The sequence below is a fragment of the Cyanistes caeruleus genome, chromosome 22, assembly GCF_971803275.1.
Source record: "Cyanistes caeruleus chromosome 22, bCyaCae1.hap1.1, whole genome shotgun sequence".
Taxonomy (NCBI): Eukaryota; Metazoa; Chordata; class Aves; order Passeriformes; family Paridae; genus Cyanistes; species Cyanistes caeruleus.
The window spans coordinates 6,966,115-6,989,447 of record NC_141722.1 but is presented as its reverse complement, the minus strand read 5'-3'; the positions used below and the strand labels follow the sequence as shown (position 1 = coordinate 6,989,447).

At 60.7% G+C, this 23,333-nt stretch overlaps 2 protein-coding genes across 10 annotated transcripts in view; one reads left to right on the top strand and one right to left on the bottom strand.

Annotated features, from left to right (window-relative positions):
- NOC2L (NOC2 like nucleolar associated transcriptional repressor) overlaps positions 1-1,592 on the bottom strand; it is a 30,377-nt gene extending 28,785 nt beyond the window's left edge. For 2 of the 4 annotated variants that reach the window (XM_086860188.1, XM_086860189.1), the window contains exons 1-3: positions 1,503-1,592; positions 816-986; positions 214-385 (exon numbers count right to left, since the gene is read on the bottom strand). In XM_086860188.1, the coding sequence (XP_086716314.1) occupies positions 214-385; positions 816-986; positions 1,503-1,522 (363 nt within the window). In that variant the 5' untranslated portion in view covers positions 1,523-1,592. The remainder of the gene's footprint in view (positions 1-213; positions 386-815; positions 987-1,502) is intronic. The other 2 variants (XM_086860191.1, XM_086860190.1) reach the window with 2 other exon arrangements.
- A 949-nt stretch (positions 1,593-2,541) lies between these two features.
- KLHL17 (kelch like family member 17) lies at positions 2,542-22,541 on the top strand. Of its 6 annotated transcripts, none has more exons than XM_086860179.1 (13): positions 2,542-2,827; positions 9,845-9,976; positions 11,296-11,549; positions 12,222-12,343; positions 12,759-12,980; positions 13,855-13,971; positions 14,947-15,160; positions 15,249-15,393; positions 15,768-15,935; positions 16,223-16,311; positions 17,646-17,719; positions 18,457-18,638; positions 19,127-22,541. In XM_086860179.1, the coding sequence occupies exons 2-13, from the start codon at positions 9,921-9,923 to the stop codon at positions 19,353-19,355; spliced, it is 1,872 nt and encodes a 623-aa protein (XP_086716305.1). In that variant the 5' UTR covers positions 2,542-2,827; positions 9,845-9,920; the 3' UTR covers positions 19,356-22,541. The 6 variants fall into 6 exon arrangements, with proteins under 6 accessions (XP_086716305.1, XP_086716304.1, XP_086716306.1 ...); XM_086860176.1 differs by having other exon boundaries at positions 2,736-2,827; positions 9,596-9,976; XM_086860181.1 differs by having other exon boundaries at positions 2,747-2,827; positions 11,296-11,503.
- The last annotated feature ends 792 nt before the right edge of the window (positions 22,542-23,333 follow it).

Sequence of the window (23,333 nt, the reverse complement as noted above, 5' to 3'; positions counted from 1 at the left end):
AGAGAAGCTGTGTCTGCCTCTGGATTTCTGGAAGTGTCCAATGCCAGGCTGGACGGGGCTTGCAGCAGCCTGGGACAGTGGAAGGTGTTGGGGCTGGAACTGGGTGACTTTCAAGTTCCTTTCGAACCCAAATCATTCCATGATTCAGGTCTGGCACTAGAACACAAACACTGCACATGGATTTAATTGATCCCAGTAGTCCCAAGCAGGTACCTCGAGTGTATCAGGGGGTCTGTGCAGAGCCTCCTCCTCCTCAGAGCTGTCTGAGGCATCAAAATCCAGCAGCTTGCGATCGTTCTCCTCCAGAAACTTATAAAACTCAGGGTCTCTGTCCTTCAGCCTGGAGAGCTGATCTTTGTGTTCAGATGCCTTTCCCTTCTTCCTGCTGGGAGAAACTTGATTGTTTATTCACTGCTCCAAGTTCTGCTGAGGCTCTAAGAAAAACATTTCATTAACGATTAAGAAATCACAGTAGCAAAATACCAGACTGCATTGGGATAGATGAAAATATCTGGAAAAAAAATCACAAATCTCTTTCTCAGTTATTCAGAATTGCTCCAGGGAAGGGGACAGCATCCCCTTCCAATGCCTGACCATCCTTTCCACGGATAAATTCCTCCTGATGTCCAACCTGAGCCTCCCCTGGTGTACCTGAGGCCATTCCCTCTCCTCCTGTCCCTGTTCCCCTCGAGCAGAGCCCCACCTGGCGCTGTCCCCTCCTGTCAGGGAGTTGTGGAAAGCAAAAAGCTCCTTTGGTCCAGGCAGGAGCCCCCAGCTCCTTCAGCCTCCCCTCCCAGAGCGTGCTCAGCCCTCACCTGCCCGGCCGTGCCTGCAGCCCCTGGGCCGCCTTCCCGCTCGGCCGCCGCTGCCTCGCAGCGCCCTGAAGGGCCCGGCCGCCCTCCTCCTCCTCCTCCTGCCAGCCGCCATCCTGCTCCGAGTCCGAGCCGGCAGCGAGGAACTCATCCAGGCTCAGCTCCGCCAGCTTCCTGCGGGGGGAAGAGTGTGAGCGGGGGAAGAGTGTGTGAGGGGGAAAAGAGTGTGTGAGGGGGGAAAGAGCGTGTGAGGGGGGAAAGAGCGTGTGAGGGGGGGAAAGAGTGTGTGAGGGGGGAAAGAGTGTGTGAGGGGGGAAAGAGTGTGTGTGAGGGGGGGAAAGAGCGTGTGAGGGGGGAAAGAGCGTGTGAGGGGGGAAAGAGCGTGTGAGGGGGGAAAGGAGAGCGTGAGGGGGGAAACGAGAGCGTGAAGGGGGAAACGAGAGCGTGAGGGGGGAAAGGAGAGCGTGAGAGGGGAAAGGAGAGCGTGAGAGGGGAAAGGAGAGCGTGAGAGGGGAAAGGAGAGCGTGAGGGGGAGAGTATGGGGGGGGAAGGAGAGCGTGAGGGGGAAAGGAGCGTGTGAGGAGGGGAAGGAGAGCGTGAGGGGGGAAAGGAGCGCGTGAGAGGGGAGGGAAAGGAAAAGAGCGTGTGAGGGTAAGCTCATCCCGGTGGTGTTCCCGGTGCAGCGCTCACCTCCTACCGGGGGCCGCCATGTTGCCTCCACCACGCGGCTGCCGCTTCCGCTCCCGGCGTGCATCGCGACGGGGCGGGGCGATCGGACCACGCCCATATTTATGCAAATCAGTATATTTCCATGGGAAGCCACGCCCCATAACAACACGGGCTCCGCCCCTTCCTCATTGGCCCCGCCTCCTCCCCGCCCCGCCGGCCGATCCCTCTGTCCTGCGCATCCCTGGACAGAATCAGGAATGGCGCGGCCAGCGGCGGCGGGGAAGGGATTATCTCTGTTCTCTGCGCTGGAGAGGCCGTGCCTCGAGTGCTGTGTCCAGTCCTGGGCCGCTCGGTTCGGGAAGGACATTGGGGTGCTGCGGTGTGTCCACTGCAAGGACACTGAGGGGCTGCAGTGTCCACTACAAGGATATTGGGGTGCAGTGTGTCCACTGGAAAGGCACTGAGGGGCTGCAGTGTGTCCGAGGAAGGGGAATGAAGCTGGGGAAGGGCACCACATGTCTCATGAGCAGCAGTTTAAAGAGCTGAGCCTGGAGAAAGGAGGCTCAGGGGGGACGTTCTCACTGTGCACAACAACCTGCATCAAGGCTGTGGTCGGTCTCTTCTCCCACCACCTAACAAGCGGCAGGACACGAGGACAGAGTTTTAAGCTGGTTGGAGGTTGGACACCAGGAGGAATTCTCCGTGGAAAGGGTGGCCAGGCCTTGGACGGGTCTGCACAGCGAGGTGTTGGAGTGCCCATCCCTGGAGTGTCCGAGGAACTCCTGGAGCTGGCACTCAGTGCTCTGGGCTGGTGACAAGCTTGGGAAAGGTCCCAGGTCGGCCTCGATGATCCCAAAGGTCTTTTCCTGCATAAATTATTTTGGGACACCCAGCTCACGCCACGCCCACCAGAACTGGCTCCGCCCCCGGTATAACCCCGCCCATCTCCCCCTTTGTGCGGTACCGGGGCGGGGCCTGTCTCCATAGACACGCCCCTTTCTCCCTCTTGGCCCCGCCCCACCCGCTGGCCCCGCCCCCGTGCCGGTGCCGGTGCCGGGCCCGCAGCGGGGCCGGTGCCGCTCGGTTCGGTGCGCTGGGCCCGCACACGGACACACGTGCGGGGCCGGGCCGCGCCTCCCCTGCCGCGCCTCGGGGTTATTCCGGGTGACGGAGGAAGCCGCAGCCGCGGGGCCGCCCCGGCTCGAGGAGGAGCGGCCGCCGCCGCCGCCGCGCACCTGCCCGCCCCCGGCCCGCCCCGAATCCCCGGCGCGGGGCCGGCGGCAGCGGTGCGGGTGTAGCGGCGACCCGCAGCATCCCCCGGCTTGGGCCGTGGCCGCCCCGGAGCCGTGAGTACCGCCGGGGCACGGCCCTGCCGTCCGCACCTCCTTTTCTCTTCCTCTTCGTCTGCCTCTTCCTCTCCCTCTTCTTCCTCTCCTGTCCCTCTGCCCGGCAGGGCCGGGGCGCTCAGACCCGCGGGAGGAGGGGGAGCGGCGGGGTAACGGGATGGGGGCACACCGGAGGGGTCACCGGGGATGGGGACATCCCGGAGGGGTCACCGGGGGATGATGGGGGGACCCCCGGAGGAGCTGCCGCTCCATCACTCCCGGCGCCGCTCCTGCGCATCCCTTCTCGGAGAGCAAGTTTGCTTTCGGGGTACCACGCAGCACGTCCGGGGGGACCACCGGAGCCGTTTCCAAGGGTTCTGGCACAACTGATGCCGTTCCCAAATGTTTGCAGAGGTTTGGAACAGCCGATGCCCTTCTCAGTCCCCGTGCCCGCTCTCTCTGCACCGCGGCATCATCCCCGGGACCGGCAGCATCCCTGTGCCCTCCTTCCCTGTCCTTTGCCAAGTCCTGGCGAGATCCCGTTGGAAAAGGGAAAAGCCGCAGCCCCGGAGCCCCGGTACCGCACTCGGGGCTCGGTGCTGGCCGGGCCGTGTCCCCTGCCCCGGTACCGCACTCGGGGCTCGGTGCTGGCCGGGCCGTGTCCCCTGCCCCGGTACCGCACTCGGGGCTCGGTGCTGGCCGGGCCGTGTCCCCTGCCCCGGTACCGCACTCGGGGCTCGGTGCTGGCCGGGCCGTGTCCCCTGCCCCGGTACCGCACTCGGGGCTCGGGGCTGGCCGGGCCGGCCGAGCTGAAGGGCACGGGGGGAAGAAGCGTTGCCTCGGGTTTTCCGGGAACTTGTGGGGGCCGTGGGATGCAGCTTTTCTGTGGCCTCTGCAGTGGCTGTCAGGACAGAGGGCTCTCCCTGAGCCACAGCATCGCTGCTGCTGGAGCTGGAGCTGGTCCCGGGAGCTCAGGCCAGGCTGGCAGCTGGGCTGGTTCTGCTGGCTGAGCAAACGCCTCCCTCTCCGGGGAGCGGGGCCCTGCACTCGGCAAGGAGGGCGAAGGTGGCTGTCCCTGCACTGTCCCTGCACTGTCCCTGCACTGTCCCTGCACTGTCCCTTCTGTGCCAGCCCGCAGGAGCAGTGGCCTTGCTTTGGTGGGTCTCTGTGCAGGATGCCAGCTCTGCTTTGACTTCAATGCCTGCTGTTCACAGCATTATTCCGGGGGTCTCTGCATTGCTGGAGGTGATTCTGGAGTGATTCAGCAACACGTGGATGTGTCTGGGTGCCTTTAGCACCAAGAGGTGCTGGTTTGTTACAGCTGCAGTGTTTTGGGGCTCTCTGACCCTTCAGTGGCCTTTTGGTTTTCATCCCTGCAGCCAAAGCAAAGCCTTCCCTCTGCACCCCGAGTTTCTCTCCCGGCCCGGGAACATCTGCTGGAAATCCTTTATTCAGCACAGCAGTGAGTAAGACTCGGGGAGATGTTGGTGTAAAGATCTGAGTTTCCTTCCTGAGCACTGAGTGATTAATGAATCACAGCAAAGAGCAGCTAATTCAGAGCACACCAGGAGCTGGCAGGCGGAACAGGCACCTGCTCTCTTGGCTTCGGAGCCCAGCATCCAAATGGAGCCGCTCCTGAGCATCTCGGGGAGCTGGGACGGTCCCTGGTGCTTCCTGCCAGCGAGGTCAGCTCGCTGGGGGTGGCAGTGGGACGTCTTTGTTCTGCCAGCACAGACAGCGGCCATCTGCCCCTGCTCCCTCGCGCCAGCCTGGGCCTCTGGAGATGGAGTGCAAATCAAAGCAGGCGTCCTCTGGAGGCTGAAGATCTGCTGGGGAGGCTGCTCTGGGTCCTTGCTTTGCTGCATTTCGGGCTCAGCAGCTCCAAAACTCGAGCAGCCCTGCCGAAGTCCCAGTGCTGCCTCCTGGATCTCCTCAGGAGCTGGAGCTCTGCCCCCAAAGCCTGGGCCAGGCTGTCTCTGCGAGGCCTGAGAGGCTCCATCTGCTCTGCCTGGCCTGCTGCAAACCATCCCTAAAGGATGTGGTTCCTCAGGGACGGGAATTCGAGCTCCTCCAGCTGCAGTTCCCAGGGTCTGGGACCTGCTGGCCTTGGCAGGGCCCCATTGTGCCAGTGAGCTCAAGGCCATGGTGTCAGCCGCTCCTCATAGCTCAGTGTTCAGCAATGTGGCCTGTGCTGCCGCTTGCCAGAAGATGTGAGGGAATTCTTTTGTTTCCTGGCTTGGAAAGACTTTCCCACTGCTCCACAGAAGCTCAGAGCTTGTGCAGGGCAGGAGGTGCAGAGCTGGTCTGGTCTGTGTTGGCAGAGAGAGGCTGGAGGAGGCCTTGGGAGCCATTCCTGGAAGCGGTGTGGGTGCCCTGGAAGGGCTGAGCCAGGCAATGCCCACTGCTCACCTCCTGGTTTGGAGAGACAGCAGAATTATTTCTGTCCTGTCCACCTGGAAAAGATCTCCTTGCCTGTTTGCAGCCAGCAGATCCGAGCACTTTTTCCTGCTTTCTCATGTCATTTCCAGCTGCTGCCTCATGTCGTGGAGTTATCCTTCCCTTTCGGAGCCAGGCGGTGTCTCCTGCTGCACCTCCCCAAATTCATCACTGTCCTGTGACACCAGGGCAGTGCTGGGCAGTGGTGACCCGCTCGGAGCTGGCCCAGTGTCACCAGCAGCAGCTGGCCTGGCAGAGGGCTGCAGGACACAGTCCCTCCCTGGAGCAAGGACGCTGCAGAGAGGGAGCTCCCAGCAGGTCTGGGGGCCGGGAGTGTGGCTGTGCTCAGCTCTCCCATGGCCTGAGCGCTTTCCCCTTGTGTTCACCTGTCTGGAGGATGAGCTGGGGACAGGGATTGTGTCACAGGAGGCAGCAGGAGCTCCGCAGGGCTGGCCACCTGCTGTGTGTGACGAGCCTGTGCCACAGAGGCTCCTCTGCCATGGCTGCTGGGGACACTGGGAAGGGGAATCAGGACATGAGCCACATTGCCAGCTCCCGTCTCTTTTTGCTGATTTTGGTGTGCTTTGTGCTGGACTGGGAGCCGCAGTCTAACCCCAGTGCAGCTGGGGACCTGCACGTTTTGCTGAGCATCTCAAGGCAAGAATCCATTTCTATTCCTTGTTTCTCCCTAACCCGGGAATTCAGCAGTGCCAAACCTCCAGTCCTGACCCTCACAGCCAATTACCTGAAAATGACCCAAATATTGGTGCAGATGCCTCGGAAGAGTCTTGCTTGGGGCTGCAGAACACGGGAGACAAAAGCTGAGTTGGGAGGTGTGTGAAGGAAGAGCTGCTGCCTGTGGGAGGTGAGGAGAAGGCTGTGGGCACCGAGATGAGGATGCCCTCCATCCCTCTGAGGCACGGCAGTGTCCCAGGGCATTGAGCCTCTGCCTCGTGCTCCTTCCTCTCACTTTTTGGGGCGGCTGAGAGCAGCTTGGAGCTTCCAAACAAAACTCCCCAAGGAGTAAGGAGGGGCGAGGCTTTCGTTAGGAGAGGCCTCCAGCCTGGAGTGTGCAGCACAGGGCCAGCCCAGGGAGGCTGTGCCGAGGTCAGTGTGCTGAGTGCCCTTCTCGCCTGGAGCCAGCGCTGTCTCTGTGCCTGGAGCTGGCAACGGAGTGCAGCTTTTCCCTGTCCTCCCCACCCCCTTGCCGAGGCTCCACATCCTCCCTGGCAGCTTGTCACTTCTCTGCAGATGTCTAGACAGGAGGATTCAGTGCGTGTCAGTTATGCCTAATTCATTAAAAAAAAAAAAAAAGCAAAAAAAAAAGCCCCAACCCTCCTGGGAGCTGGGGATTCTCAGTCCTGCAGACTCAGCACTGTCTGTGCTGCCCTGCTCTGCCTTGAGGCTCCCTCCGAGCACATTCATTCCAGGGAGCTCGCCAAGGGAAGGCAGGAGCAGAGGGAATGGAGGAGAGGAGATTTGGAGGGGTTTAAGGCTGGGCTGTGCTCCTTGTCCCTGCTGCTCACCCCATTTGTGTTGTTGTGTCCCCACAGAGGGGTCCCAGCTGCCCTGGCACTGCCAGCTCCCCACTTGTGTCTCCCTCCTGAAGGCAGGGATGGTTCCAGGAGGGACAGCTCCCTCACTGCCACACTCCCTGCATCAAAAATCTCAGCCCTGAGCTCTGTCCAGGCACAAAACTCAGCCGTGGGGAGCGTGAGGATCTGCAGCTCAGAGCATCCCCCTGCTCCTGGAGCAGCTCCCTCCCTCTGCCTCCTCACCAGTGCTGACTCTCCAGCCTGCACACAATGAACCCAGGGAGCTGCTGCACGCTGCCAGTGCCTGCCTGAGCTCCCTGCGTGCAGGCACAGCCTTGCAAGGGCTGAGAAAGGACTGCAGCCCAGAGCGTTTCATTTCTGTGTCAGTGACACTGGTGTGACACATCCTGCTGGGGACAACTGCCTGGATTTAGTGCCTGCTTTGCATCTGGGCTCTGGGCAGCACAGCTGAACGCTTCCCATCCTCTCTGCTTGTGTTTGTTGTGGGGAAGGGAGCAGGGAAGGTGGGAATGCAATTTATTTTGTAATTTGCCTTCTGAAAGAAGACATAAATTGGGATATCCGAGTTTGCGGGGTGAGGGCAGTGCAGATCTGCTGGAGCTGTGAAAACAGCCCCGGCATTTGATTATTGATGAAAAAATGCTGCTCCACTGTGGTCCTCTTTTGCTCCATCCCAGGGGGAGTTTGGCTGTGCCATTTTGGAGGGCACTGCTCTGGCTCCAGCCCTGGAAGGGGACTGGCACCACGGTGCCACCTTGCAGACCTGGTTTGTGCTGCTGTGCCAGCCGGAGCCCAGCGCCAGCGAGGGCTTTGTGCCTTCTCCAAAGGCAGCACTTGTGTGGGAGATGCAGAGCTGTGCACAAACAGCTGATTTTCCAGGAGAGAGGCTCGCAGGGATGTGGCACAAAGGGATGGGGACACATGGAGGGGATGGGTTTAAGCTTGACTGCGTGTCAGGCCTGCGGGCATGGGGCTGATCCCCTGTGCCCACCATCTGAGCAGCTGCACAGGATGTGTCCCTGCTGCCTCCCAGCCCTCCTGCCAGACACAAAATCCCCATCCAGGCTGTCAACAAAAACCTATTCTCCAGGGCCTTCCTGGGGAAAGGGCAGGCTCGGAACTTCTCCCTGGAGGATCTGTTCCCTGTTTATTGCTCAGCACACTTCTTTTCACTCCCAGCAAAATATGTTTTTTTGTGTGGAGAGAACAGGCCTCCCTTTGGGCAGGGATCATTTGCATTAATTAACAGAGCTGTTATGCATGGCCACGCTCTGGCGCAGAGAAGCCAAACAAACGCCTCCTTTTTTTTTGGGGGTTTTTTTTTTTTTTGTGCCATAACCTCAGAGTTATTCCAAGGGAGGCAGCACATCCGTCCCAGCCCATGGGGACACGTGCACTGCTGGTGCTGCCCACAAAAGTGGGCTTGTGCTTCCTTCCCCCTCTGGAGCTCTGGACACTGCTCCACTGTCTCCTGTGGTGCAGGCAGCGTTCCCCATTAATTACATCCCACAGACCCTCATTTCCTGGGAATGAAGTTCTAAGAAGGAAACGAGGAATATTTAGCACTGCCAGCGAGGTGGGGAGTTCGGCACAGGGAACAGCGCTGGGGTGTTCCATCCTTTGTTCTGAGCCATTAAATCAGAACAGCTCTGCTGGGGACAACTTCTTGTGGGCTGGAGGGGACAGTGGAGACTGTACCCACTGCCAGGCTTCAGCCAGCCCTGTGCCAGGGCTCCTGGAGGGTGACGCTGTCCCATGGGGCTGCTGGGAGGGTGAGCAGCTCTTCAGAGAGGCTGGAGCCAAAAACCCACCAAGCACAGCTGGCTCAGGCTGCCAGCACTGTCCCCTGCTTTGGGGACACCCGTGGAGCCCCGTGGCAGGGGTGGCACCTCCGTGTTGTCCTGCTCCCTGCTGGGCCGTGTCAGAGGCCGGGTGACACGGTGGAGGTGTCACTCAGGGTGGGTGGCACAGCCCTGTGCCAGCTCTGCCTCCTGCCATGGGGGTCACTGCAAGGGAGGACAGTGTCACCCTTGCCACTCGCCCAGGGCCGGCCAGGGACTCGTGGCAGGGCTGGAAGGGAACACTTTGGAAGTCTCCCCCCCAAAGCCTCCTGTGCCCGCTGGGTGCTGCCCCGGGGTGCCAAACCCTTCCTCCCAGATCTCCCAGGAGCAGCAGTGCCAGCTTTTCCCAGCTGTGTCCTGCGCTGTCCCCGCCGAGCCCTGCCACTGCTGCGGATCCCTCGCTCCCAGCCCCCCGGAGGGACAGGAGAGAGCTCTGGAGCGGGGACATGACTGAAATACTGATGGGGATGACTGTGCTCAGCAGGGATGGCACAGGGAGAGCGGCCCAGGCACAGCAGGAAAGCCCTTGAGCTTGCAGCTGGGGATGGAGCTGGGGAAGCTCTGTCTGCTCCCTGCCCTAAGGCAGCTCTGGGAAAGGACCTCTGGAGCTTAACCCCGACCCTCTGGAGCCCAGGCAGGGGTGCCAATAACGAAAAGCCTCCTTTCTGTGGGCACCTCACCCAGCAGATGTGAATTAGGAGATGGGGTATCCCGGGGATGTGGGGGGACATGACCACGCTCGTGGGCTCCTCATCGCTGCCCAGGGCACGGTGACATGCCGGTGTCCCTGCTGGGAAGCAGCAGCAGGCCCTGCCTCTGCCCTGTGCCCCCGAGCCCTCCCTGCTGCAGGGAGAGGAGGAATCTCGTAGCACTCCGGGTGATGCCAATAGAAAAGGGCATTGCAGGCTTCTCCCCGCTCAGGAAACATGTTTATTCATCTTTCCTTCCTCCCCCAGACTCTCGTACGTGCTACAACTGCTCTTCAGAAAGGGAAGAGCTGGCTGCAGCCGTGGCTGAGCAGGCACAGGATGCTGGGCTGCTATTTTTAGGCTCAGCAGGGCTGATGTGGAGGTGTGCGAGGAGCGGGAGGCTGAGGGGATTCTCTCGCCGCAGGGATGCGGGGGCAGCTGCAGGTTTTGCTCGGTTTTGATTCAAGCTGCCTTTTTCCCTGCTGCTCCCTCCTCCTCCTTCCTCCTGCTGCTCAGTCATCCCCTCCTCGCCCCCCCAGCTCTCGGGTGCTGCTGGCACAGAGGCAGCCAGAGGCCTTTCGGAGCAGCCTGGATGCAAACGGCACCGGGGGGAGGAAATCTCTGCGTGAATAAACGCTCCTTGATCAGGCAGGTTTTGTTTTCCTAGAATCACGGAATGGTTTGGGTTGGAAGGGACTGTAAAAACCATCTGGTTCCATGGGCAGGGACACCTTCCACCATCCCAGGGTGCTCTGAGCTCCATCCAGCCTGGCCTGGGACTCTTCCAGAGATACAGGGACAGCCACAGCTTCTCTGGGAAATCCATTCCAGGGCTTCCCCACCCTCACACAGAAGAATTCCTTCCCCATATTGAACCTGAATTTCCCCTCTTTGTTTGAACCAAGTGACATTTCCCCTGGTCAGGGTCGCTGTCAGCACGGGGTGTTTGAGCTGTGGTGGCTCCCACAGGGATCACCCAGGGCTGAAGCCTGGATTGATGCCTTCGGTTTTAGCTTCCATGTTTTTCAGATTCTGTGCTGCAGTAGGATATAACTCTGAACTTTATCTGGAGTGGGAGCACTTCAGGACAGTTCAGTCAGACAAAACAATCCCTTCCAGCCCCAGAACCAAGGACACCTGACAGCTTCAGGCCCAGAAAGTGTAAACAGTGAATTGATGGAGCAAACTGGGAGGATGGGACTTCATTAACTGAAGCTATGATTGGGCAATTAACCCCGATGTGGACATGGACCAAAACTTATAAAAGGGTGAAAACTCGTGACTGGGTCTCCATCTTGGGTCCAGCTTGGGTGCAGCTTGAGTCAATTTTGTGTCCATCTTGGGTCTATCTTGGATCCATTTTGGGCCCATTTTAGGTCCATCTTGGATCCATTTTAGGTCCATCTTGGGTCCATCTTGGATCCATTTTGGGCCCATCTTGGATCCATCTTGGGTCCATTTTGGATCCATCTTGGGTCCATCTTGGGTCCATTTTGGGCCCATCTTGGGTCCATCTTGGGTCCATTTTGGGCCCATCTTGGATCCATTTGGGTCCATTTTGGATCCATCTTGGGTCCATCTTGGGTCCATCTTGCGTCCATTTTGGATCCATCTTGGGTCCATTTTGGGCCCATCTTGGGTCCATCTTGGGTCCATTTTGGATCCATCTTGGGTCCATTTTGGGCCCATCTTGGGTCCATCTTGGATCCATTTTAGGCCCATCTTGGATCCATCTTGGGTCCATTTTGGATCCATCTTGGGTCCATCTTGGATCCATTTTCGGTCCATCTTGCATCCAGCTTGGGTCCATCTTTGGTGCAGCCTCAGCTGGGCTCTTGCACTGCCCAAGGTTCATCCTTTGAAGGGCTATTTAATAAATGCCCACTTTATTCCTTTACGTGTGCCCAGCCTGTGCTCCGGTGGCCTCTTCAGGCCCAGGCTAACCCTCTGCTTGTCCCCCATCACAGAGGCGGTGGGAAGGGACCGTCCCCTTCCCTGCCCACCGCAGCCATGGAGGGGGGAGTGCAGCTCCTGAACCGCGACGGCCACAGCATCTCACACAACTCCAAACGCCACTACCACGACGCCTTCGTGTGCATGAACCGCATGCGGCAGCGGGGGCTGCTCTGCGACATCGTCCTGCACGTGGCCACCAAGGAGATCAAGGCCCACAAGGTGGTGCTGGCGTCGTGCAGCCCCTACTTCCACGCCATGTTCACAAGCAAGTAGAGTCCTCTCTTCCCCAGGGACAGGCTGGCCCTGCTCGCAGCCCTCCCCTCTCCAAATCCTCTCCCCGCTCCCTGTTCTCACTGCCCTGCCCTTTCATGGGTCGCTTCTGTGAGTAAGAGCAGGAATATTCCTCATTTCGCTGCCTTCCCTGAATCCCTTCGCCCGTGTGCAGGTTCCTGGTTTCCCCTCCTGCACAGGGTCCTGGCCCCCAGTCCCTACAGCTGGGCAGGAAACCTTCCAAAAACAAACCACTTGTTCCATGCACGGTTCAATCATCCTTTTCCCTGATTCCCTTTGTCCACAGCTCCCTGCACAGGGATCCTTGGTGCCCTTTCTCCTGTCCTGGTCCCCAGTCCCTACAGCTTCTCCTTGCTAAGAGCTGGGCAGAAAACCTCCCTGGGCTGAGGTGTGGAGGTGGATGCAGCTCATGCCATGCATGGTTAAATCCCCCGTGTCACCCCTCCCCTGACTCCCTTTGCCCTCAGCCCCCTGCACGGGATCCTGGGTCCCTCCTCCAGTCCTGGTCCCCCTTCCCTAGAGCTGGAAGGAAAAACCTCCCTGGGCTGGGATGTGGAGGTGGATGCAGCTCGTTCCACGCATCCTCCTGTGGGGAAACAGCCCTGCTGGGGGGCTTTTTGTTCATTTTTGGTGTCCTTTGCCCCAGATGAGATGAGTGAGAGCCGCCAGACCCATGTGACACTGCATGACATCGACCCCCAGGCTCTGGAGCAGCTGGTGCAATACGCCTACACGGCTGAGATTGTGGTGGGAGAGGGGAATGTGCAGGTAGGAGCTTTCCCCAAATCCCCCTTCTCTACAAAGCTGTTCTGTAGCACATTTGCCCCCTGGGGACTCCTCTCTCCTTCTGCTCAGCACTGCCAGCTGTTCCTGTGGTGGCAGCTGGGTCTGGCAGTGGTCAGGGGCTTTAGCTGCTTCCCTAAAGGCGGCTCCTCCAAGCACTGTGTGGTTCCCATCTCCATTCCTGAGCACCTGCTGTTCTCCTGGCCCTGGGGGGTGTTACAGGAGTCCTTCCCAGCTGCTCTTTACCTCAGAAACCAGGAGTGCTCTGTCCTCTCTTTGCTTCTGTGCCTGGAGGTGCTCACTAAACCCGCTCTGCTCGTGACTCGCGGTGGGACGAGGGTGAAAATCGTTTCCTTGCCCTGGAAACTCCCTTTTCCCCCATTCTTTTCCACCGTGCCAGACCCTCCTTCCTGCTGCCAGCCTGCTTCAGCTCAATGGTGTGCGGGACGCTTGCTGCAAGTTCCTGCTCAGCCAGCTCGACCCCTCCAACTGCCTGGGCATCCGTGGCTTTGCTGACACGCACTCCTGCAGCGACCTCCTCAAGTCTGCCCACAAGTACGTCCTGCAGCACTTCGTGGAGGTGTCCAAGACAGAGGAGTTCATGTTGCTGCCCCTCAAACAGGTGAGGCTCTGCTGGCAGTGGGGAGGTCTGGGTGCAGCAAAGCTTTTCCTGCTCTGTCGCTGAGCGACAAGCCCGAGGGGTCTGCGCTTGGGGGGATGGGGTTTGGCAGGGGGCTGTACCCAGGTTCTGGGCTTTAGCCCCACTCTGGTCAGGCTGTGGGAACAGCTCTGTCAGCAGGTGAATCCCACGGGAAATAAGGGTAGGAGGGTAGGACAGGGGCTAGTTTTGGTCACTGGTGCTTGGCACGTGAGCTCTGAGCACACTGCCCTGGCTCTGGGAGCACAGTGCAGGGAATAGGTCCTGGCTGCCCTGGGCATGTGGCTGGGGTGTTTTAACCAGCTCAGCTAGTGTTTGCTGGTCATCATGTGGTGCCCGTGTGGCCCCCAGCTCATCTCCCTGGGCAGGAGCAATTCCCAGTCCTTGCTCTGCATCACCGACCTGTGGGGTCCCTCAGCAGGACCAGAGACCTCCCTTCACCCCTTCCTGGGGCAGTGAGAGGGTCACAATGAGGGGAGGGTTCACATCTCCCCCTGCCCAGCCCTGGGCAGCTGAAGGGACAGTTCTGGGGGCAGCCAGGGCTCCTGGGTGTGTCCCAGGAAATATGGAAGGGACAAATGCCAGCAGAGCCCTGATGGCACTGACAGAGATGGGAATTGTCAGGCACTGCAGCAGCCTCAGCCACAGCACAGGGAGGAAGGTCAGAGCTGTCCCCACAAAGCTCCACCTGCTGCCCTCGGGGCACCCAGTTGCTGTTTGGAACCTGCAGCATCTCCGGGAGGCAGAGCTCTGCTGTTCCACTGGGCCCTGTGCTGGGAGCTGGGAATGTCTCCTTTCCTCATCCCCAGCAAGCAGCACTGCCCTCCCCACCCTGCAGGTGCTGGACCTCATTTCCAGCGACAGCCTCAACGTGCCCTCGGAGGAGGAGGTGTACAGGGCTGTGCTCAGCTGGGTCAAACACGACGTGGACAGCAGGAGACAGCACGTGCCCAGGGTGAGAGTGCTGGGAAAGGGTGAGGGTGTGCTGGGAAGGGGTGAAGGTGTGCTGGGAAGGGGTGAGGGTGTGCTGGGAAGGGGTGAAGGTGTGCTGGGAAGGGGTGAGGGTGTGCTGGGAAGGGGTGAGGGTGTGCTGGGAAGGGATGAGGGTGTGCTGGGAAGGGGTGAGGGTGTGCTGGGAAGGGGTGAGGGTGTGCTGGGAAGGGGTGAGGGTGTGCTGGGAAGGGATGAGGGTGTGCTGGGAAGGGGTGAGGGTGTGCTGGGAAGGGGTGAGGGTGTGCTGGGAAGGGGTGAAGGTGTGCTGGGAAGGGGTGAAGGTGTGCTGGGAAGGGGTGAAGGTGTGCTGGGAAGGGATGAGGGTGTGCTGGGAAGGGGTGAGGGTGTGCTGGGAAGGGGTGAGGGTGTGCTGGGAAGGGGTGAGGGTGTGCTGGGAAGGGGTGAATGTGTGCTGGGAAGGGGTGAAGGTGTGCTGGGAAGGGGTGAATGTGTGCTGGGAAGGGGTGAATGTGTGCTGGGAAGGGGTGAATGTGTGCTGGGAAGGGGTGAGGGTGTGCTGGGAAGGAGGAGGGAGTGCTGGGAAAGGGGGAAAGTGGCTGGGAAAGAGGTGAGAGTGCTGGAAGGGGGCCTGGTTCTGCCCACCATCTCCGAGTGCATGGGCTGGGTGGGCACATGGCTGGAGGAAGCTGCAGGACAGGGCAGGAGCAGCAGGTCCCTGTCCCACCACTTCCAGTCCAGGTTGGAAGGGACCTTAAATCCCATCTCATCCCACCCCCTGCCATGGGCAGGGACACCTTCCGCTATCCCAGATCGCTCCAACCTGACCTCGGACACTTCTGGGGATGGGGCAACGTGTACCAGGGCCCCACCACCCTCTGAGAAAAGAGTTTCTCCCTGATCTCTGAGCTGAGCGTGTCCCCTTTTAGTTTAGCCCTGTCCCCCTGCCCCGTGTCCCAAGGCTCTGCTGTCCCCCCAGCTCATGAAGTGCGTGCGGCTGCCACTGCTGAGCCGCGATTTCCTCATGAGCAACGTGGACACGGAGCTGCTGGTGCGGCACCACTCGGAGTGCAAGGACCTGCTCATCGAGGCCCTCAAGTACCACCTGATGCCCGAGCAGAGAGGGGTCCTGAGCAACAGCCGGACGCGGCCGCGGCGCTGCGAGGGGGCCAGCACCGTGCTCTTCGCTGTGGGTAAGGCCCTGCCGCCCCCCAGCCCCAGCCCTGAGCCCAGCCCGGCGTTTTCTGGGCTATGTTTGCTCCCTTTGCCCTCCCCGAGCAGGTGGAGGGAGCCTGTTCGCCATCCACGGCGACTGCGAGGCCTACGACACGCGCACGGACCGCTGGCACATGGTGGCCTCCATGTCCACGCGCAGGGCCCGCGTGGGCGTCGCAGCCATCGGGAACAAGCTCTACGCCGTGGGAGGGTAAGGGGGCACGGCACGGGGCGGGGAGCAGCTGGGGAGGGTGGCAGGGGCTGCTCTGGGAGCACGGATGCTCAGCAGGGCCTCCTGGAGTCAGTGTGATCCGGGAATCTCTGCGGCAGCCATGGAAAAGCCCCGTCCCTGCGCTGTGGGAGCTCAGGCTGCCTCCTGAAATGGGGCATTTCCCTCCCACTTCCCTTCGAATCCCAGACTGGTTTGCGTTGGAGCCTTAAAGCTCATCTCATCCCACCCCTGGCATGGGCAGGGACACTTCCACCATCCCAGTTTGCTCCAAACCCCGTCCAACCTGGACACTTCCAGGGATGGGGCAGCCACAGCTTCTCTGAGCAGCCTCTTCTCCCCTTCTCTCCCTGCAGCTACGATGGCACCTCTGACCTGGCCACAGTGGAGTCCTATGACCCTGTCACCAATTCCTGGCAGCCCGAGGTGTCCATGGGCACCAGGAGGAGCTGCCTGGGTGTGGCAGCCCTTCACGGGCTCCTCTACGCTGCTGGGGGGTACGATGGGGCCTCGTGCCTCAACAGGTAGGGATGGATTGCCCTGCTCCAGCCCTCCCTGCTCCTGCATGCACTGCCCCTGGAGCTGGGAGCCCTGCTCCTCACCCTTGAGTAGATGTTTTGCAGCCCAGCTCCTTCTTCCAGTGGAAAAAATCCCACTTTGTAGCCCTGTGCCCCAACAGCACCCAGCCTGTGTCAGTTCCCTCCGTTTCCCCTGTCTATCCCCAACTCCCCTGGGAGCTGCCCCTCCAAGAGCTTTGACCTGGGCTTTTCCAGTGTCCCACCTTTTGTCCCTGTGTCCCTGCCTGCTGCAGCGCAGAGAGGTACGACCCCCTGACAGGCACCTGGACCTCCATCGCTGCCATGAGCACCCGGAGACGCTACGTCCGTGTGGCCACGCTAGGTGGGTGCTGCACGGGGGCTGGGGGTCCTGGGCAGGCTCTCCTGCACTGCTGGGGCTTCCTTTTGCTGCTCTGCTGCAGTTCCTGCCCCTGTGCCACATCCTGATGTGCTCCCTGCCTCTGCCCTCCTCAGCCCCCCTAACAACTGGGATTCATCCCACTCTGGAGGCAGCTCCCGAGGGGATCCACAAATTGTTCCCTTCTAGTTTGGAGCAAGGGGCTGCCTGTGGATGATCCCCTGTCCCTGGAAAGGAAGGGATAGCCTTATCCGTCCTTCACTGATCAAAGGATAATCCCCTTTAGTGATCCCAGCCCCACTCCCACCCCAGCAGGAGCTGCATCTCCCTGGGGACGCTTCCCACCTATCCCAGTGTCACGGTGCCTGTCCCCTGCCCTGCTCTCTGCTCTCAGCTCTCGCTGCTGGCTCAGAGCTTCCCTCCCCTCCATCCCCAGCTCCATCTGAGCCTGCCACAGCCCATCCTGGCACTGCCCTGCCCCAGCCTCCCCTCCATCCCCAGCTCCTTCTGAGCCTGCCACAGCCCATCCTGGCACTGCCCTGCTCCAGCCTTCTCTCCATCCCCAGCTCCCTCTGAGCCTGCCACAGCCCATCCTGGCACTGCCCTGCTCCAGCCTTCTCTCCATCCCCAGCTCCCTCTGAGCCTGCCACAGCCCATCCTGGCACTGCCCTGCTCCAGCCTCCCCTCCATCCCCAGCTCCTTCTGAGCCTGCCACAGCCCATTCTGGCACTGCCCTGCTCCAGCCTCCCCTCCATCCCCAGCTCCCTCTGAGCCTGCCACAGCCCATCCTGGCACTGCCCTGCTCCAGCCTCCCCTCCATCCCCAGCTCCTTCTGAGCCTGCCACAGCCCATCCTGGCACTGCCCTGCTCCAGCCTCCTCTCCATCCCCAGCTCCATCTGAGCCTGCCACAGCCCATCCTGGCACTGCCCTGCTCCAGCCTCCCCTCCATCCCCAGCTCCATCTGAGCCTGCCACAGCCCATCCTGGCACTGCCCTGCTCCAGCCTCCTCTGCTGAAAACACCCCGGGGCTCCAGCAGGGAGCACTGGCAGCTCCCTAACCAGGAGGTCAAGAAGCAGCAGGAGAAGGAGCTCTCTGGGAAGCTTTGACAGGAGCTGCCTGATGAATATTTCACCCCACTCCCGCTGGAAGGGGAGGGAGCCGGGCTGGTCGTGCTGGGAGGAGCTGCCTGGGGCAGGGGGGGCTCAGCCCAGACCGGTGTGGGCACCTCCAGAGTGGCACCTGTGCCACTGTGGGGGCTGTGCTGGCACAGGGACGTGTCCTTAGCTCATCCCTGTGCCCCCCTGGCTGTCTTTGCAGAAGGCAACCTCTATGCAGTCGGGGGCTACGACAGCTCATCGCACTTAGCCACGGTGGAGAAGTACGAGCCCCAGGTAAATCCAGGAGCTTTGGGTGACTCTTCTGCCTCTCCCCTCTTCAGGAAGGGCCCAACCCACCGTGCATGGCTGTGACATGGAGGGGAATCAGCAGGGTCAGAGAGCCAGGGTGCAGCCCTGAGCAGAATGACCCAAAGCTCCTCTGTGGGAGCTCTCCGTGAGGTTTCAGCCACCAGAACCCCCTCTGTCCCCACTGCCTGCAGTTCTGCAGGAGGCAGGGATCCTGTTCCCAGCTCCCAGCTGAGCTCCACTGCACAGCCAGCGTGGTGAGCAGGGAGGGTGGCAGGCTGGGGACATGTGTTGTGCCCAGGGACATGCAGCTCTGCTCCAGCAGGGTCACTCACTGCAGGAAGATCAAAAAGAAGGTCCTGGAAGCTTTTCATGAGCTGCAAAGCCCCAGCTGCACTCACACAGGTTGGGAATAGATACAGCTCAAGCCCCGTGGCTGGGCTGGCATTCAGCTGGGACACAACTGGTGGCCTGGCAGGGGTGTCTCTGTGCCCCTGGGGTGGCTCCTGCCAGCTGCTGCTGTGCTCTCCTGAGCCAGGCAGGAGATTCCTCCTGGGAGCTGTGGGAGAGCAGGAGGAGAGAAACGAGGTCCCCCTGGAGGGGTTGTCATGGCAGGAGCTGTGTGGTCACAGCAGGACTGACCCCACTGAGCTGACCCGGCAGGGATGTGTGGGAAATGCCCTGTGTGGTGGCTGTGTGGTGGCTGATGGGTTCCCTGTCCCCAGATCAACACCTGGACCCCCATTGCCAACATGCTGAGCCGCCGCAGCAGCGCGGGCGTGGCCGTGCTCGAGGGGATGCTCTACGTGGCTGGTGGCAATGACGGCACCAGTTGCCTTAACTCCGTGGAGCGCTACAACCCCAAATCCAACACCTGGGAGAGCGTGGCCCCCATGAACATCCGCAGGTAAGAGGGGCCGTGCCCCCTCTGGAGCCTCAGCGGGGATCTCACCTCGCTGAGCCTTACAAGCCATAAACACGAGCCCAGAGAGGGTTTCTAGGGCTTGTGGCTGGCTCACCGCGCTCCTGCGGTGCTGAGAGGGACCGGAGGGTGCGCCGGGAGGGCACAGCAGGGATGTTCTGCACAGGGATTTATCCTCAGCAGTTTGTGTGGCTGTAGAGAAGCAGGGCACGAGCTGGCTGAGCCCACAGAGACACTGCTGGGCTGCGGGAGGAATTATGGCTTGCAGGTCCAAGGATTTCGGGCTCAGAGGGTTCGGTGTTTGGTGAGGTTTGCATGAGAGTGTCGGGGTGAAGATCTGTGAGCTCTGCCCGTTTGTGCCTCAAGAGTTCACTGCCAGGGGGTGTCTGTGGGGCAGCCTGGGCAGGTCCCCGCGGTGCTGAGCTCCCCCCACACTCAGCCTCACCCCCGTGCTCTCTGCACGGTCCCTCCAGGAGCACCCACGACCTGGTGGCCATGGACGGCTGGCTTTACGCCGTGGGTGGCAACGACGGCAGCTCCAGCCTCAACTCCATCGAGAAGTACAACCCTCGCACCAACAAGTGGGTGGCGGCGTCCTGCATGTTCACCCGCCGGAGCAGCGTGGGGGTGGCCGTGCTGGAGCTCCTCAACTTCCCCCCGCCCTCCTCGCCCACCCTCTCCGTGTCCTCCACGAGCCTTTGACACCGAGCCCGGCCGTGCCTCAGCCCCGGGGGACAGTGGTGGCACCTGCTCGGCCCCGCAGGACAGAGGTGGCACCTGCTCGGCCCCACAGGACAGAGGTGGCACCTGCTCGGCCCCGCAGGACAGAGGTGGCACCTGCTCGGCCCTGCAGGACAGAGGTGGCACCTGCTCAGCCCCGCGGGACAGAGGTGGCACCTGCTCGGCCCTGCAGAACAGAGGTGGCACCGGCTCAGCCCCGCAGGACAGAAGTGGCACCTGCCCAGCTTCAGAGGACAGAGGTGGCACCTGCTCAGCCCCGCGGGACAGAGGTGGCACCTGCTCAGCCCTGCAGGACAGCCACTCGCTCTGAGCAGGGAGCACAAACCCCAGCCCAGCTCTTCTGGAGGTCTCTCCCCTCTCTGGGGACACCTGTGGGGGCCACCAGGGCCACCAAATGTGCTTCCAGGGCCGGCCCGTCCCTGGAGGGCGAGAAGAGGGGGCTCTCCCCCTGCCAGACTCATCCAGCATCCCCCAAAAAGCTCCTCTGGGCAGGGGGAGCCCGAAGCGTCGCTGCTCTCCGGGATTGCCGCGCTCCAGCCGTGCCACCGGGCACTGCCAGCCCCGCGGTGGCCCCGGGGGACACGGCCACTCCTGAATGTCACTGTAGCCAAACCAAGCCTGCACTGTTCCGGACTCCGGGGCCGCTGCCCGGCTCCCAGGGTGTCTCTGATGCCTTAAACATAGCAGGAGAAGCAGCCCCAGGCACAGCCCCGCGGGATGGGAAGGTGGACGCAGCATCCTGAGCCCTCCGGTGGTGCCCTGGGGCACCGAGAGCCCGAGTGCCCGGCCGGGGTGGTGGCCATGGGGACCTCGGTGCCATCGCTGGCCCGGGCACCAGGGCTGCGCCTCTGCCCCTGGCCTGGCCTGTCTGCTGCTCCCCTCTCTGCAAAGCAGATCCTGGGCTTGTGGAAAGGAATCAGTTCTCGGAGAAAGAACAGCCCAGCCTTCTGAACAAGGAGGATAGCCTGGCATTACTTTTTTGGGTATTAATTTTTTTATTTGCCTTTTTTTTTATTTGAACGCTGATATGACTTCATATCCCTTTATTTTTGACTCTGCCCTGGTATTCCCCATCCCCTCTGCTCTCGAGGCAGCAGAAGGGATGCAGTTCCTTTTCTCATTTGTTGAGGAGATGATTGCTGTGCCCTGGGCTCTCTCTGGATGGGTGGGGTGTGTGCGTGTGTGAGATGCCGAAAGCAGCACGGGAGGGACCGTTTCCTAATAGCGGCTCCCTGACAATGAAACAACCACTTCAATGAACTACAGGTTGGATGAATTATCACTGTAAGGCCTGTCCTAGAGCCAGGGCCCCCGTGGTGTGGTGTTTTCAGGGTGTGCTGTGTGTGTGAGCCCTGAGCTGAGGCACAGATCAGGTGCTCTCCACACCACAGAGGAACGACTCAACCACTGGTACCTCAATTGTGTTCAAATGTAGCATTGCAAATATGCTCCAGCTGTTTGGAACTCATTCCTTTCTCCTTTTCCCCCCACTGCTCCCCAGTTCTCACTCACAGAGCTCACATTTCACTCCTGTGGTACCTGTGGGCCTGAATTTTTAAGTAGCAAGAGATTTCTCCTTTTATTGGGGGGGGGAGAAAGAAGAGTTTGAAATGAGACAGGGACTCCCCAACTTGAGATCCTTGTCTTGGCAGTGTGATTTCCCTTTTGGACAGGTGCCTGCAGCTTTTCCAAGCCCACTGGCATCCTTCAGCCCACTCACAGTGCCTCATGTTGTACACCTGGAATTCCCAGCAGCTTCTGGAAACCAGGGCTGCTTCTCCCTCCAGCCTCTCCCCAAGGACAGTCTGAGCTTCTTGGCTTTTGGAACAGGCTCTAAATCTTCTTTTTGTCCCCTTCCCGCTGCCCCAGCCTGTCACAGCTCAGCAGCTCCCGTCTCCCTCTGCTGCAGGGGAGTGTCCAGGCTCTGCAGCTGTCTCCTGGCCCATGTGGACTGCCCCAGGAAGGTCAGAGGAATCTGCTTTGTTCAAAAAACGATGAAATCGGTGAATTCCCTCTGTTTTGTGCGTGTGCCTCCACCCGAGCGAGCTCTCGACCCTTTCCATCCCATTCCTGTGAGCAACAACAGGATTTCTCTTTCCTGCTGGGCTCACAGGGAGGTGTCCCTGGCTCCAGGGTCCCCTTGGGAGGAGGAGCAGCCCTGGACAGGTGGAAGGGGCTGGAGCTGGGCTTGGCCCGAGGAGCTCAGGAGGAGAGAGGAACGCAGGGAGAGTGGAGCCCAGGCAGGAGGGGCAGTGCAGGGGGAAACAGGGCTGGTTTCACACAAGGAATGAGGGAGCTGTGCCTTGGGGCAAAACCTGAGGGAAGAGAGAAATGCAGCAGCTGAGGGGAGTTGTGGTGCCGCATGCCCTGGGCCTGCATCAGAATCTTCACACTGCAAATGGTGTGTGAGGCTGTCCTGAGCAGCAGGGACGGGGGCACAGCGACTCCTGTCCCCCCTGGCCGGGTCCTGAGCAATATCCCCTGAGCCTGAGGCAGGGAAAGCCGGGAGGAGGGAGCCTCTTGTCTCTGCTGCCCAAACTATGCAGGTGCTCACTGCTTCCCTGTGCCGGAGGGAGGAGGAAGGGAAAGGGCAAAACAATTCCCCAGCATCTTCTGGGGGTCCCGACCCCCCGACCCACACTGTGTGGACACGAGGTGTCAGCATCTGCCCTGGGAGATGCCAGGGTGGGATTGCTCCTGGTGCTGCACGTCCCCTGCCGAGGAGGAGGAGGAGGAGAGCTCGGAGGGGACGTGTGTCTGTGTCTGTCTGTCTGTGCGTAGCAACCCTGTCTGAGGGGAGGAGAACAACTCTGTGTGGCTTCCCTGCCAGTTTTAGTTCGTGGTGTCTCACCCAAGGTGTTCCTTGTCTGAATTCCCAGCAGAGGAGCGTCCCTGGGCCGGGGGGCTCCGGCTCTGGGGGTTTTTCCAGCAGGGCCAGGCAGGAGCCCCTGCCCTGATTTGGGGGCTGCCTTGGCCTCCCTGCTGGGCACACCTGGTCCAGATCCATGTCCAAGCGTTGTCACTTTGATTTCTCTGTAACTTTATTTATGTGGAACTCTGTTTCTCGGAATTTTTTGCACTACACGGGACTGGGGAGGGAACACAAGCAATAGAAGCCAACGTGTACAATAAAGACGTTTTCTTGGATACCGGATCCTGCCCTGTGCATCCTTCACTCTCCCTGCCCTGGCTGCCTCCTGGGGCTGCTCCCTGCTTCCCAGGGCAGGGGAGGGATCCCAGGCAGGGGGTGCACTGCTCTGAGCAGCCAGGCTGTGCCAGGGGAGGCTTTGGGATGGAGATCAGGGAAAGGTTCTTCCCTCAGAGGGTGTTGGGCACTGCCCAGGCCCCTCGGGGAAGGGGTCCCAGAGCTCCAGGAGTGTTTGGACAACGCTCTCGGGGACAGGGTGGGGTTGTTGGGGTGTCTGGGCAGGGGTTGGACTCTGGATCCCCTCTGACTTGGGATGACTCTGTGAGCTCTCAGCTGCCCGGGTGCTGCTCCAGGCCTCGAGGCATTTGCTCAGAACTGTGCTCCAGCTGGGACTGGCCCTGCTGGTGGGGGTGTTGGAGGCCAGAGGGGCCCAAACCAGTTTGGAATGCTCTGCTGTGGCACAGCTGAGCTAAAAGCAGCAGCTTTTTGCCCAATCCCAGACTCAGCTGAGGTTGGGGGACTGGGTGGGTGTGCGAGGCTTTGTATTCACAGCTGGGATTTTGTCCCCAGTGTGTCACCCTCCCCTGATCCCAGGACAATGGTGCTGCTGGTGCTGGGCCCCTGTGGGAAAAGCCCCAGGCCCAGTGGCTCCAGAGCCAGGCTGATTCACACCTCTGGTGCCACCAAGCCCCGTTTTGGCCTCGCCAGGGCTCCCTGGCAGCTCTCCCTGCGTGGAGCAGAGCAGGAGCCCCGTGCTGCCCCTCCTGCTGCCACCCTCGCTCTGTCCCCGT

What these genes read in the sequence shown, in the direction of transcription:
- KLHL17 (XM_086860179.1), top strand. Translation starts at nt 9,921, where the DNA reads ATGCAAACGGCACCGGGGGGAGGAAATCTCTGCGTGAATAAACGCTCC. An exon ending in CTTCCACGCCATGTTCACAA is followed by an intron (nt 11,550 to 12,221) that starts GCAAGTAGAGTC and finishes CCTTTGCCCCAG; the next exon opens with ATGAGATGAGTGAGAGCCGC. An exon ending in AAGCTCTACGCCGTGGGAGG is followed by an intron (nt 15,394 to 15,767) that starts GTAAGGGGGCAC and finishes CTCTCCCTGCAG; the next exon opens with CTACGATGGCACCTCTGACC.